Here is a 15,042-nt window from a genome sequence, read left to right as displayed (position 1 = left end):
AACAAAGAGTTTTCTTTCCTCAGACTTACAATTTCATTTTTAAGTTCAAATAGTTCATGTAGAAGTTCACTCTTGATCTTGTTTACACTAAATTCAAGTAATTTTGATATCATTTCAAAGTCCATAGAAGAACCCTTACAACAAGATAACTGGTCATCTTGTCTCTTTTTATTTTCAGAGACACGTAGTTGCCTAGCACTAGTTGAACTACCACAAACAAAAAAATTATCTTTTTGAACACAAGCACTACATTTAAATTCACTTAATTGGATATGTTCCTTTTTACTAATTTGTTCAAAGCAAGCTGAGTGACATTTTCTCTGACAAGTATTACATTTAACAGTTTTCTGCTTTCCATATATACATTGATTACATTGTGCACAATCATCTGCTAGAGGTGCCATTTAATATAAACATAATAACCAGGGCCCGGATCTTGTTGACCTAAAAATTTTTAAAAAGTGACCTATAAAATGACACTAAAATTCCTGTAAAATGACCCTAAAAATCACAAAAATTGACCTTAAAACTTACGTTTTCTCAAACATTTATTTCATTAAACATTGACATTTTTTAATGTCCATTGGATTTTTAATTAACATTTCTCACTCATATTCAAAAAGTTTTGTCTCAGTTAGTTGCAGTCCATTGATCATTTATTTCTATTGATCAGTCCATTGTACGGCATTGTAAGTATTGAAAACGTCAATTCACTCCCGAGTTGAAACTAGGAAGCACTCTTAAACAATAAAACTTAACAAGTTTAGACTACATGAAAATAATAGATAAAAACCTGTTTAAAACCCTTGTACGCCTTCTAATGCATTTTTAGTTATTCACGTGATCACATTCTTTGTGGTCAATAACCCAAAACTATCTGTTTGGCCACCTACCAACCCCCACCTTTCATTAACCAGCTACAGTTTAGTTTTCATGAGCTTGTTAAGAATGCAGTTTTTCCACCCCAATAGTCAGGAAGTAAGAAAAGAGATTATTCAACTTCGTCTGTTCCACATTCGTAAACCGTGTTCATTTAAAGATTTCCTTATGTAGAAAAAAAGAATAAAAAGACCATAAGTGACCTAAAACTTACCTTAAAATATTAAAAAAAATGACCTGAAATTTCAAAACAGCAAAAAGTGACCAAAAGTTGACCCTAAAAAACTATATTTTTAGAACCTAGAGTTGATGAATAACGTTTTTATTTGAACTTGCCTTGTCCTATGCGTAACAGAAAAAAGTTGACTTGTCAACAAAATCCGGGCCCTGATAATAACATTAAAAAAATGAAAAGAGAAAAAAAAAATAAAAACAACGAACGCGCACACGGACGTACAAAAGACTCCAGACGGCCAAAAAGGAATCTGTTCACAAATTAAAAAAAAAAAAAAAAAGAAATCAGCTTCTCGACCTGCCAGAGGATCTAAAATCACTGAAGATCTCACGACCCAACCTATTATTGTGAAGCTTAGGAACAGAGAAGATGGAAAAGTCCCTGCTTAGCCACCATAGAGCCCTGCTGCAAGATACTAATGCACCTCGACTTACTGCTCACGGTGTTTCCAGCCCCACCTCGTGGAGGAAGGGACAGTTGCTCAATGATGATAATTGGCCAGAAAAAAGGGAAAGACCTTAAAAGAAATGAGCAACCACGGGGCCAAAGGCCGAGAAGCGATCATAATAATAATTAATATATAATAATAATAATAATAATAATAATAATAATAATAATAATAATAATAATAATAATAATAATAATAGTAATAGTAATAGTAATAATAATAATGAAATAGGAAATACAAAATGTCAAACATGCAGAATGTCTTAGGTTTACTATAGCTAAATTGTAAATCGCCATTACAAGTACTACTGTATTTTATTCATAATTTCACAGTTTATTGTTTTCAACAGCTTGTGTCCCCTTACTCTCTTTTCACCTCCCACAAAGGGCGTGCAACCATAAGACTGGAAATTAGTGTTCGAGATTAATAGTTTGGAAGAGAGAAAGTACGTAGATCGGTTGAGATGCGGCGCGGGATTCGGTGTAGCTATCGGCAGAAGTATAGTTAAAACTTCTAGAATAGTACACAAAAATGAAATGATTAACCTTCTTACGTTCCTCGGGTCCATTTTGACCCAAAGCGATTTTTCAACTTGATTATCTGGGACACTATGTGAGCTGTGATCATCATACTTCGTGACTTTTAGTTATTTTACCAAATATGTGTTTTGTAAAAATTTCGATTCAAATCTCCATCCTGTTACGTCACAGTAGAAAAACTAACACATAAGTTCCTCGGATCCATTTAGACCCATTAGTTCAATGAATATTTAAGTGACTGAAAAATCATTAATGAAAGGATTTCTGATGATAATACCTCCACAAAAATTATTATTATTATTATTATTATTATTATTATTATTATTATTATTATTATTATTATTATTATTATTATTAGTTATTGCACTGTCCGAAAATAATTTAGTTTCTTCCAGTATACTGTACTGGCAAAATTGTTTAGTTTTTTCAGATACCTTGTATTGGCAACCTTGTTTAGTTTCATTTTGGATAAGTTTTTATTCGTAGTATTGCTTGTTTCTTCGTTGTGCAGTAATTACAGTCCATTTTGGTGTCCAAAATGACTGCTTTGACATCAGAAGAATTCAAAACTTTCTCACTTTTTCTTACGATGAAGTGACATCTGAAATGGAGGATCAATTATCAGTACAGGATTCTTTGTCATCGTCTTCCCTGTCTGATGAAAATTCTTCTGAAAGGTGTGATTGAAAACTGTATCAAGACCTCCCTCGTGGCTAAGCGGTTGCGCCTTTGGCGTGGAACATCCGGGTTCGATTCCTGGCGGGAGCTCATGTGGCTAGGATTCCACGCTAATCAGTAGGTCCACGTCTCATATAGTCTCGCTGCAGAAAGGGACGCTAAACTAAAATCAACTCAACTGAAAACTACATCAAACAAACAAAAATGTGCTAAGAACAAATGCAGCCCAAGAAATCGTACGATCGCTCCGTGGATAGGAGGAGTGTGTTCATCAAACGACGAGTAGCCCTGATGTTCTGAGGAAAAGAGGTATTGCCAAATGTGAAAGGGGACAGACGACAAAAATACGATCAAATACAGTTTGTGAAACAAATTTATCTGTAAAAGACATCCCAATCAGATTTGTGAGCAATGTCAAAAACAGTAAAATGGGTGTTCACATGTTTCGAGTAGCATAAAAGAAAACAACCACTTACGTGGATTTTGTTTTCAGAAGTTTTCAATAAAAGTTAACAGGAATGCATGACCTAACCTAACCAAAAGTAACCTAAATAAAACCTGCTTGCAGCAGAAGTCAAAAGTATTATATATATATATATATATATATATATATATATATATATATATATATATATATATATATATATATATGGGGGGGGTGCGTGCGTGTGTGTGTGATGTTTCAGTGTTCTAGATGCAAGGGCGTCTCTGGCATGTTAAATTTCGGTGAATAATAAAACAATTGTACAATTATTTCTAAATATTTGAGGACGACAGGAAAATATATCATGTATTTAAAAAATATAGGGGCCGAGGTCATCCCCCCCAAACAGTGACGCTTGTCTAGATTTGACCCATCTTTTGTTATATTTGACACAAACCAGTCACAACGCTATTGCATGTACAAATGTAGTGTAAACTACAAATTGAAACATAAAAAAATGAATGGGTCCATTTTGACCCAGAAGAACTTGTGTGTATGCAAAAATCGAGGAACGTACAAGGGTTAAATAAAAAATGTAAAAAAAAAGTCATGCATAAAAGCATAGTGTCCAATAGCGTAATTGCAATGGAGCGAATGGAGCAGTAAAGGCGAAAAAATTACGGAAAACTGTTTCCTTATGCAAAGAACATTTGAAAATATTTCAAAAGATACGCTACGACTATTAGCAGTTAATTGGCAACAACCGATACCGGGGGTGCATTCACCAATTTTTGAGGGGGACGCCGGTCTGAAAAATAAACTTGATACAGTTTTTGGTATTTGGTTTGCTAACTAAAAATGTGGACTGCAGTATTTCATAATACGTGTTTATTTCCGTCCTTCTGGAGGCGGTATTGAGCAAAGCCATTTTGATCAACACATGAGAATCCAGGATTATCATGAACTGGAAACGCATACATTATCTGCAATGAGTGGAGAACACTCAGGATCTTCATTTTGAGCTTTGATAACTTAGCAACGAGATAAGTAAAAACTTTAGGTTCCTTAATAAAAATAGCTTTGTATACTGTTAATATATATATATATATATATATATATATATATATATATATATAATGCAGCACTGATATGCGTCGGGCAGGAGGCGGGTATGAGTAAGTCGATGATCGATCGATGCAGGGCATAATGAAACTAGTTACGCCATTGATAGTGTCTAACATTCCAACATATGCACAGAAGTATCAAAGAATGGAAAAAATGAAATGAAATTATTAAGTTTTACCTCCCACAGTTATGACGGTTAGGCTAAAGGAGACGGTGATAATGAGAAATGAATGAATTGGTGGTATGAAGAAAGAGGGAAGAAACGGGAATACTCCGAGAAAACCCACGAGCATGGTGTTTGTTCAATATAAAGTCCACACGGCGCGAGCTGAGATTGAACCAGGGACCCTAAAGACTGGAGATGAGCGCTCTGCCACTGAACCACCGCGCCCCCTATCAAAGAATGAAGACAATCATTTCGATGTATTAGTAGATCTCACTAAAAGAACTTGCAACTTTGCAATATATACCTGAATGTCTCTGCACATATTTGATCGTAGGTACTCAGTATCGGTTTATGAATGACAATTAGAAACCACCGTAATTGATCATCTTCAGAATAAAGACAATATACCTACATATATTCTATGCGACAGGACTGTTATAGACGTTAATAAATACTAACGCAATATTACAGAAACGAGAAGAATGGTCGGCCAATGGCAAAATTTCGTGACTAACAAACTCTCTTTCGATTGAATGAATGATATTGAAAACTTATACTCACCAGCGAAATCATTATGAACACCTATTTCTCTTTAAACGAAGTCGTTGTGCTGACGTAACAGGCACGGGGAACAGCAAAACTGTTCGTCAGACGGTGATCTCACCGTGTGGAACTTCCGCGTAGAATAAGGAAGACCGGTGATATACCAGCGCTTGATAGGTTGTATCGATATATTGTGATTGCGAGATAACTGTGATCGCCCATGTCAGGAACAGCTCGTCTTGCCGGGTGTTCATGAGGTAATGTGATTAATGAATTTTACAAGTGGGAAAGAACAATGAAACCAGCACCAAACGACAAGCCGTGGGGAAAGCATAGCTCAATAACTATCTAGACTGTCGAAATTGATGAATCATGCTAGGCCGCAAACAGTGGCCTAATTAACAGCAGACTTTAGCAGTGCACAAAGAATGAGTGTACCTGAGCACACAATTCCCGCTGTAGGCCCTAACTGAAGCATCATCTCACCTAATTGCAGTTTGCTTGTAGTTTGTACCGATGAAATGTTAAAATTTACTGACATGGCCTCCCTCAAGAGTTGCCTCTGTCCGTGACGTATCATGTAACCATTTCAGAAGATTTTCCTCCGAAGAGACTTTCAGTACACTGACGAGGGAATGACGCGATGTCACTTAGAGAAAATTGCACCAAATTTGATGTAGGAGTTCGTAATGGGAATAGAAACAAGTGTGGAAGCATTCGTTTCGCAGGCGTTAGGAATCAGAAATAATGGGCCCTACAGTTCTGGAAAAATATGGCCTGTCAACCAGATATTGATAGGACGGAGCCTTTGCTCGATATTGTGGCCAATGAGGAAGAACTTAAATAAAGTAGAATATAAACAGAAAAGATGAACTCAAGTAAAAATGTACCAATATCCGCCTTCAGTCCCAACAATCTATCAACTGCCCTTGCCATTTCCCATTGGGTATGCATCACTACGAGGGCGGGGTGAAAAGTTCTCGATCAGTATTCCTTCTCGGAAGTGAGAATTTGGAAGGTTGTGAAAATAATCATCCACGCCCTTCTCAACTTCTTAATTCGATGTGAAGCGCTTCCCAGAAAGAAATTTCTACAAGTTTAGGAACAGATAGAAGTCCGATGGTGCTAAATCAGGAGAATTTCCATCGCCAACGCACCCTTGTGCACAGGTAAGTTGTCCTGGTGAAAGATGATTTTCTTCTTCTTCAAACCAGGCCTCTTCTCGTGAATTTTGGCATCCAGCTGGTCAAGAAGGTTGGAGTAATATTCGTCTTTAATTGTTCTCGATTTTGCAAGGCAATCAATTAACAGGATCCCTTTCGCATCCAAAAACACACTGGCCATGATCTTTTCGGCCGATACGATCGTCTTCGCTTTCTTCGGCGCTGCACCACCAGCTCCCATCCACTGCTTGGACTGCTGTTTCATTTCTGGCGTGTAGTGGTGAACCCATGTCTCATCCATTGTCACAAATCGCCGCTCAAAATCAGTCGATTCCCTTTTGAACCGGTCCAAAGATTGCTTCGAAAATAGTTTTTGCATTTGCTTTTGGTCGGTAGACAGCAAATGCGGCACCCATCTTGCGCAGAGCTTTCTCATCCCTAGTTCTTTGTGCAAGATGTTTCGCACCCGTTCCTCTGATATCCCCACACTCTCAGCTACCTCACTCACCTTCACTCGCCTTTCGTCCAACATGTTGTGATGCACTTTTTCGATTGTTTCCGGTGTGGTTGCGGTTCTCGGCCTTCCTTCACGTAGGTCATCTTCGAGGGATGTGCGACCACGTTTAAATTCAACTGCCCAGTTTATAACAATTGACATGGAAGGAGCAGAGCCTCCGTAAACTTTTGTAAACTTCAGATGAATTTCCGTAGTGGTTAATACATCCAATAGGAAAACTATGATTACCGCACGATATTCCAGTTTATCCATTTTTACAACTAACACGCAAGACGTCTAACTGCAACAATGCCTGCACACAAAATACTTGAGAGAACAAGTTGACACTTGTTATACGAACGACTGAAAAGTGCCCCCAGGCAAGAACAATAAAATTTTGCTGATTGGATTGCCATCTCTGGGTCAGGCCGAGAACTTCTCACCCTGCTCTCGTAGGGTTAGCTTAATGAAATTATATTAAGAAAATAAAGCAAATATATAAAGAAATTAAGCATGGGCGTCGCCAGAAGTTTTCCAGGGAAGGAGTCGAAAGGAAGTTGCTGTTTTTCTTCACACCATAAGATGCTGTCAGTACGCAAGCATTAAATGTTGGAACTGACCAATATTATCTGAATACATTTGTACCGGTTTATCATGTCTACGATGTGGCGCCCACCAAAAATTAAAGTACTGTGTATTATTTGTGAGGAAAATATAAATATATATTTCGGAATTTATGATGTTTAAAATGGAAACGACTGTGGATGACCATGACAAAAATAACCGTTTGAATACATAGAAGGCTGTTCATTAACACAACGCAAAGGATAAAGTAAATATTTGAATTTGGTGTACTCACCACTAGAAAGCAGCAAAATGTATTGGACAGAAACAGTCTCGTAACAACTGCGTTCAAGACTCTAAATATGACTCATGCATGTTTCACAAATACTGCACTTTAATAGTGTGAACACAAAGTGAACGTAAGTGTGTTTTGTAACATCGATTTATTTCTGTGTATTTTCTTTATTTGCTTAATATCATTTCATTAGGCTAACTAGTGATTCATACCCAACGGGTAATGACAAGAGCAGCTGATAGGTTTAGTATCCCGGCATTCATCTGTTGGGATTGAGAGCGAATATTGGTGCATTTTCGGTTCAGCTCATTTTTTCTGTTTTCATTCTACTTTTTTAACTTCTTCTACATTGGCCGCAACAGCAAGCATAGGCTCCGTCCTATCAATATCTGATTGACAGGTAATACTTCTCCAGAACTATAGGACCCATTATTTCTGATTCCGAACGTCTGCGAAACGAATGCTTCCACACGTTCTTTTCTATTCCCATTACCTACTCCTACACCAAATTTAGTTCAATTATCTCTGAGTGACATCGCGCCCTTCCCTCGTAAGCGTAAAAGTAGTAATGCTGAAAGGAAATACTGGTGATGATCGCTGAGTGCAATAGGAGACATACCTCGGGGAAATTTAATAGTTCCAAGGAGAATTATCTCTTCCATCCCCAGTCGGGACATGTCCTCAAATTACCACTGCAGGCATCATTTTTTCCACTGTTGAAGCGAATCAGCTTCGAGTTGGTCTTTCATCAGTTAGCAACACCGCAGAAACGATTCGTTTCATTATTTAACCTTACATCCACCGTTGTTATACTTACTGTTAGTTTTAGCCTTACAAAGAAACTTTCTATAACCACTCTAATATGTAGTAGAAATGGTCGAAAAGAATTAACACTTTTTTGTAGTATTTAACAGGGTAAATTCAAGTTGTATGAAAAATAATAACCCATTTTCCAATAGGTTCCCATATATCTCAAAACTGTTGCTGTCATTATTCATATAGCCTTCTTTACTTTATCGCTTGTTCCCACGGAACCTATAGGTTCAGAGGCAACCTGACTAGCATGCCAACCCTCTAGTACACTGTTACGAGGTTTGAAACGTGAATACGTACAAGTAATACGTTTCTTACGGTTGAGAATAGAAAGCGGTTTATAGAGACTGCCACTTCACGAATCTCGTAAGAAAGCTAAAGTCCCTTGTGACTATATGAATAGTGTACACGTCTTTGATGTGAAAGGCCCGAGCACGATTTCCGCTGGGAACTCATGTACTTCGGACACTACATTAAACTGTAGATTCATGTCCTATATTGCCTTGCAGCTGAATGGAACGCAAAACTCAAATGTAATCTAATCCAATCGCAACAAAGCAAGATTACTGCATACAAAGCTGATAACAATTGTATGTTAACACGTATTAACGTTTTCAAAAAAAAAAAAAAAAAAGGACTATTAAAAGATGATGAGAAACTGTAGACTTAAATACAAATGAGTGTATACGTAATACTAACTTTATTTTATAAAGTTCTAAATGTAGCCCGCAAAATATGTCACTGTTAGAGCTTTGTGTGAATCCATTTACTACATAGAAATAATTGTTAGCAAATCAATAATTTCTTATCTATTTCAGCCGTTACTTAGTTCTAGTCATGGTGGAAGATGACACAATTGAAGCACCCGCTACAAAAATAATTCCACAAACTGTAAACGAAGAAATAAGGAACTTAGTCAATGGATCATTTTACATAGCGAAGGAAGTGAAGCAGGTAAGAACAAAATCCTGGGCCATTAAAAAATATAATATAAACTCTTTCATTACTTATTAAATTTTCTTTGTAGACATTGACATTGTTTAGAGTTTAGACATTGTTTTAATAGTTATATTCTTCCTTTAAATGTTGTGTACAGATATGTGCACAAAAACCTAGACTGCCTTCTAGAGTCTAAGTTTAAAAAAAATATACACAGATCCTAGATCCTTATATCCCTCGAATCTGTGCTTACGGAAAATTTAATTCCTCTCTATTCTGACACAGACCAGCATGCGTAGTCTTCCGAGAGTAGACCATTTGGATATTCCCGCCAAAGTAAATATATAATACAATCATATAGGCTACATAGCCCCCGCATTTGCTCCGCCGATGGTCTTGCGTGTCTTATGTATCAGCCTTTGCATCAAGAGTGAATTTCGTGCAGTTGCTCTTTAATTACATTTCCTGAATTTGGCCCAACTGAATTTGGGGCTTCGAACCCTGACCCTCACGTTTACTCAGCCTACGCCCTCGCACCTCCTAAACACATAATTCTACCTAATTTCAAGTTTCTTCTCCCATTTCAACTATCTAAAACATAAGCTTTTGTATCCCAAGAAAATGCCCATTTAAATAACATGAGAATTTTTTCATCCCCTCTTTAGACCCCTTAAAAACTAAAAATGTTAACTTTTGGCAATTTTCCTGTAGGTTAGTCCCGGAAGGCTACAATCATGCCAAATTTCATCATTCTAATCCTGCCCGAACTGCCTAAACATTTTGGAGTGTAGATGATGTCCCATATATAGAAAGATTTTTCAGTTCCCCATCAAACTATTCTACAGTAAGAAATTTTTATTTTTAGAGACTTATCTAGTTAACACTAACGAAAGCGTATAAGCATACCGAATTTTAAGTTTTCATTCCAATTCTAAATATCTAAAATATGAGATTATAGATTCAAAAAAGGCCTATTTAATTAACATGGGAAATTTCTTCATCCCCTCTTTAGACCCCAATAAAACTTAAAAATATTCACTTTTGGCAATTTTTCTGTGGGTTAATCCCGAAAAACTACAATCTTGTCACATTTAATGATTATAGCCCTATAGGAAGTGCCCAATAATTTTGGGGTGTAAAAGCTGTCCCATGTAAATAACATGGAGAAGATTTTTGAATTCCTCATGAAACCATTCCAAAGTAGGATATTTTGAATTTTAGAGATTCACTTATGTAACACTAGTGAAAACGTACAAGCATACCGAATTTCAAGTTTTTATTTCAATTCCAAGCACCTGAAATATGAGATTATAGATCCAAAGAAAGGCCCATTTAAATAACATGGGGAAATTCTTCATGCCTCCTTTAGACCTCCTAAAAATTAAAATTACTCACTTTTGGGAATTTTCCTGTGGTTTGGACTCAGAAAGCTACAGTCATACTAAATTTCAAGTTTCCACGTCAACCGGAACGGCTGTCAATTGTAAGAAATTCAGGCTCTCGTTGTAACTCTAGGTCGGAGCTGAGTCTAGGGATGGATGTTGCCTATGGCTCAAGATTTTTGGTATACGCGATATATATAAAAAAGCTTAATGTAGTAGGCTGACAGTTCTGTATTTTATTCGAAGCAATGTAGAAAATAACATTCAAGATTTGCGTATTTGGTGTGATGAAAAAGTGAACCTACAGCAGTGCCAGATCTAGGGCAGGGCCGGGGAACCTAGCCCCCCAGCTTTTTGAGTGACAAAAATAACTATTATTTAAAAAAATTTGGAAGTTTATAGTAAACTCATGATATACCTATCATAGTCTGGGTTTTGACTGCCCCCCAGTTTTTATCTTCTACATCTGCCACTGACCTACAGTCACGCTCTAATAGGTCTTGGGGGATAAAAAATATAAAACTAGGAGAATAATGACTCCTTTACCGTTGATAATGATTGTGAAAATGTATTGCATACATCAGGTAAGATACAACTTAAACTAATGTTACAGATGAAATTAAGGCTAGCTGAATACTATTTTGACTTCAAGAAATTGTATCTGTTCTACTGGGAAAATGTACTAATTCGAGAATGACTATTTTTTAAATGAAAAGACGTAAGGAAATATGGAAAATGAGAGGACTAATATTTAAAGAAAAAGCACTAGAGAAAGTTACTAAGAGAGAAGATGATTAAACAAGATGATCAGAAGTATTTGGAACATTTCGTACTTACAAGTAGAAGGACGATGACACGAGATATTTATGACCAAATTATATCAGGATTTCTAAAAGGTATCGAGACTTTTGCGCATGAGTTTGCGTTAGGGTTAGTGATGAGCAAATGCAAGACCAAGACCAAGACCAGGGTGGTCTTGGTCTTGGTCCTGGTCTTGCACATCCAGTCTTGGTCTTGGTCTCGTTCTTGCACACCCAGTCTTGGTCTTGGTCTTGTTCTTGCTGCAAGAGTCTTGCAAGTCTTGCTTTTAAGAAATCTTATGCTTTTCACAGGTAAATTTTACTCTGGATAAATCCTACAATACGCCAATAGTAACGGAAATACTATGTACGTTTCTAAATGTAATATATTTTACCTTCGTGTAAGTATGATGATAGTGTACAACATAGGGGATAACCTTTATTTTTTTCAATTGGTGCCCGCGTTTCACTACTTATAAGATAAATTACAATGTTTCGTAATCTTTTAATATTTTTTAACAAATCCATTACTCCCCTGGTTTCCAAAAATTGTGGAGGCTACCTCTGAGACGCACGAAAGAAAATCAAGACGGCACAGATTACTGAAATACCATGAATTGCTAAATTATTTTTACACATATAGGCGTCAGATATTTCTTATTTTCAACCAAGATTAGCTAATCTTTGTATTAAACAAACTTCCAATTAAACATTAAGATTTTGTTTTACTGATTTCAGTAAGCACTTTATGGAACAGAAACATGAACATTACGCAAAAGTGATGCAAAATATGTTGGAGGCTTTCGAAAAAATGAGAGAATTAGCTAGCTTGAACGGAAAACGAATGAGAAGGTGTCAGAAATAGTAGTAGTAGGGTAGAAAAAAAGAATGTTAGATGTAATTAAAAGGAGGAAAAGGAACTGGTTGGGACATTGGCTAAGGAGAAACTTTATTATGAGGGACGTCCTAGAGGGTATGGTGGAAGGAAAGAAAGAGGGGGCAAAGGAGATTGTTGTTGAAGGAAAGTATTAAAACAGAAAATTGCTACGTCAAGACGAAGAGAATAGCTGAGGACCACCGTATATCGAAGCTTCTGAGTTGCAACAAGTAACCTGCCAATAATGAGAGACCAGCTATCATGATGATGATGATATGTTAAAATATTGGCCAAGAAAGAGAGAGAAACATTAAAATAATAACGATTATAATCAAACCTCTTAATATTTTAGAATAATTTGAGTGAAAACTGAAAACGACTCAACTGTCCATGCCTTTTGTGTAAACTCAATTTACACAAATACTTTTTACCTATATTAGAAATACAAAAACACAGCATCAAACTCCAAGTTATTTGAAATATCGGTACAAAATCACTCTCACTTGTGAATATGGATTATTTATTGTTGTATAATGTTATATCGCTCAATCCTCGTGTGCCATATACCTGACGATGCTATTCAACGTATAAGCACCCTCCCATGAAATCAAACTTGCGGTTACATACACCAAGTTTTAGTCAATGTCATGAAAATTTTATTTCGATAGTAATTTTTTAAGCACACATTAAAAATTTCTAACGGATGCTTGATCCTTGGAGCCAAGGCCATACTCATGCAGCTGGCACCTATGGTGTACGAAATTACCGATGTTTCATACTTCATTTTTCTTTAGTTTAGGAAGAAGGACAGCATTAATATGTTTTGAAATGATGTAATATCTAGTATTACTTGCCACAATTACGAGGTCACTATGAAAGTTTTGAGATGTGAAATAACTTACATACTTAAAATCAATTTAACACTTACATTTTCTCAAAGTATTCACCATTACACTGTACACACTTTTGCATCCTCGAAAACCACTTTTGGAAGCAGTGTTGCCAGTCTTTTTCTTCAAGTGTTGAAAGTTCACTCTCGTAAGCCACTACAGCTTCTTCAGGGCTGCAAAATCTCTTCCCACGCATGCTATCTTTGATCCTGGGGAACAGAAAAAAATCACACTGGGCCAGGTCAGGGTTATACGGCTGATGAGTCATAAGTTTGACCTCCGTAGATTCTAAATACTGAATTGTGATGTTGGCCGTGTGTGCAGACGCGTTGTCATGATGAAGCATTATCCCATGCAATTCAGTTCTTGGACGCCGTTCCCGAAGCTTCTGAAACACTTTTGTTAGACAAACAGTGGTGTACCACTTAGCAGTAACAGTCCTTTGTTCTTCAAGTGGAACAGTTGCAACATGTCCATATTTGGAGAAGAAAGTTGAGACCATCTTCTTCCCCACACTTCGCGGTCGCTTCACTTTCGTGGGTGGATTTTCGTTTGGAAAGTTCCAACTGTAGATTTGAGTTTATTTTCAGGGTCAAACTGATAGATCCAAGTCTCATCACCAGTAACAATGTCAGAGACGCGTCGAGAATTGTCTCCATCAAATCTTGCAAGCATTTCTTCACACTATTCCACACGCATGCACTACTACTGTGCAGTCAAAGTGTGAGGCACCCAAGGAGATTAAACCTTCCTGAGTCGAAGATGATCATGTAGATTTTTTGTAACTGCTGGCGATCCAATGTTCACTGTAGATTCAATGTCCTTGAAAGTTGTTCGAGGATTTTCTCAAATCATTTGTTCCACAGCGGCAATGTTTTCATCTGACACAGCTGTTGTTGGATATCCAGCTTTCTCTTCATCTGTAAGCGATGTCAGGTCTCTTCTGTATTCACCAAACCAGCGAAAAATTGTAGCACGGGAAGGAGCAAGGTCCCCAAATGCCCCTGCAAACGGTCAAGGCTTTGTGCCTCGTTCAAACCACTTTTGAAATCGTAAAGGGTCATTGCCCGCAAATGTTCCCTTTCCAGCTAAATTCTAGATAGCCGAATACTGCTCACATCAACAAACAAGTTAAGGCGATACGGCCACGCCTATAAGCGAGGCGAGTTAAATTTGCTTCGCTTCTTCGCTCTGGATACCACTAACGAATGCAATTGTTGGAATTCAAATACTGTGCCAACTCAACAATGCGTATCTCAAAACTTTCGTAGTGACCCTCGTATACGCCGAGGCTAAGGGAGATGGTGAAGATAAGAAATGAATGAAAGGTGGAATGAAGAAAGTAGAAGGAAACGTGAAAATCCCGAGAAAACCTACGCACACGGTCTCTGTCCACCAAAAACACTCAAATGGTGGAAACTGGGATAGAACCAGGGACCCCAGCACCAGAGGTAAACGCTCTACTACTGACCGGTACTTGTGCAAAACTCTTGCGTAAGAGCCTTGATCTTGGTCTTGCAGGAATGGTCTTGGTCTTGGTCTTGGTCTTGCACCCCTTTTTCTTGGTCTTGGTCTTGCATCGGGATTCCTGGTCTTAGTCTTGCATGCAAGACTTTTGCAAATACTGCAAGACCAAGAGTCTAGCGCTCGTCACTAGTTAGTGTCCCAAATTTCAGGGTATTCTGGTTACGCGGGGTTAGGTGTAGCATCGTTTGACAGCTGACAGTTGAAGAAACTAAACCTGCCGAAGTGTTGGAATTCTTACAATTCGGCAGAAGGTATTGCG

General features: G+C 37.4%; 1 protein-coding gene across 4 annotated transcripts in view; it reads left to right on the top strand.

The window, feature by feature from the left end:
* The window catches only part of LOC145673404 (uncharacterized), a 491,254-nt gene that overhangs the window by 459,971 nt on the left and 16,241 nt on the right, over nt 1-15,042 (top strand). For all 4 annotated transcript variants that reach the window (XM_081743072.1, XM_081743073.1, XM_081743074.1 and 1 more), the window contains one exon: nt 9,187-9,322. In XM_081743072.1, coding sequence (XP_081599198.1) covers nt 9,187-9,322 — 136 coding nt within the window. The remainder of the gene's footprint in view (nt 1-9,186; nt 9,323-15,042) is intronic.

This window comes from Thermobia domestica, chromosome 16, assembly GCF_964235325.1.
Source record: "Thermobia domestica chromosome 16, izTheDome1.hap1.1, whole genome shotgun sequence".
Lineage (NCBI taxonomy): Eukaryota > Metazoa > Arthropoda > Insecta > Zygentoma > Lepismatidae > Thermobia > Thermobia domestica.
Note: the sequence above shows the minus strand (reverse complement) of the source record. Positions and strands in the feature narration are given on the sequence as shown.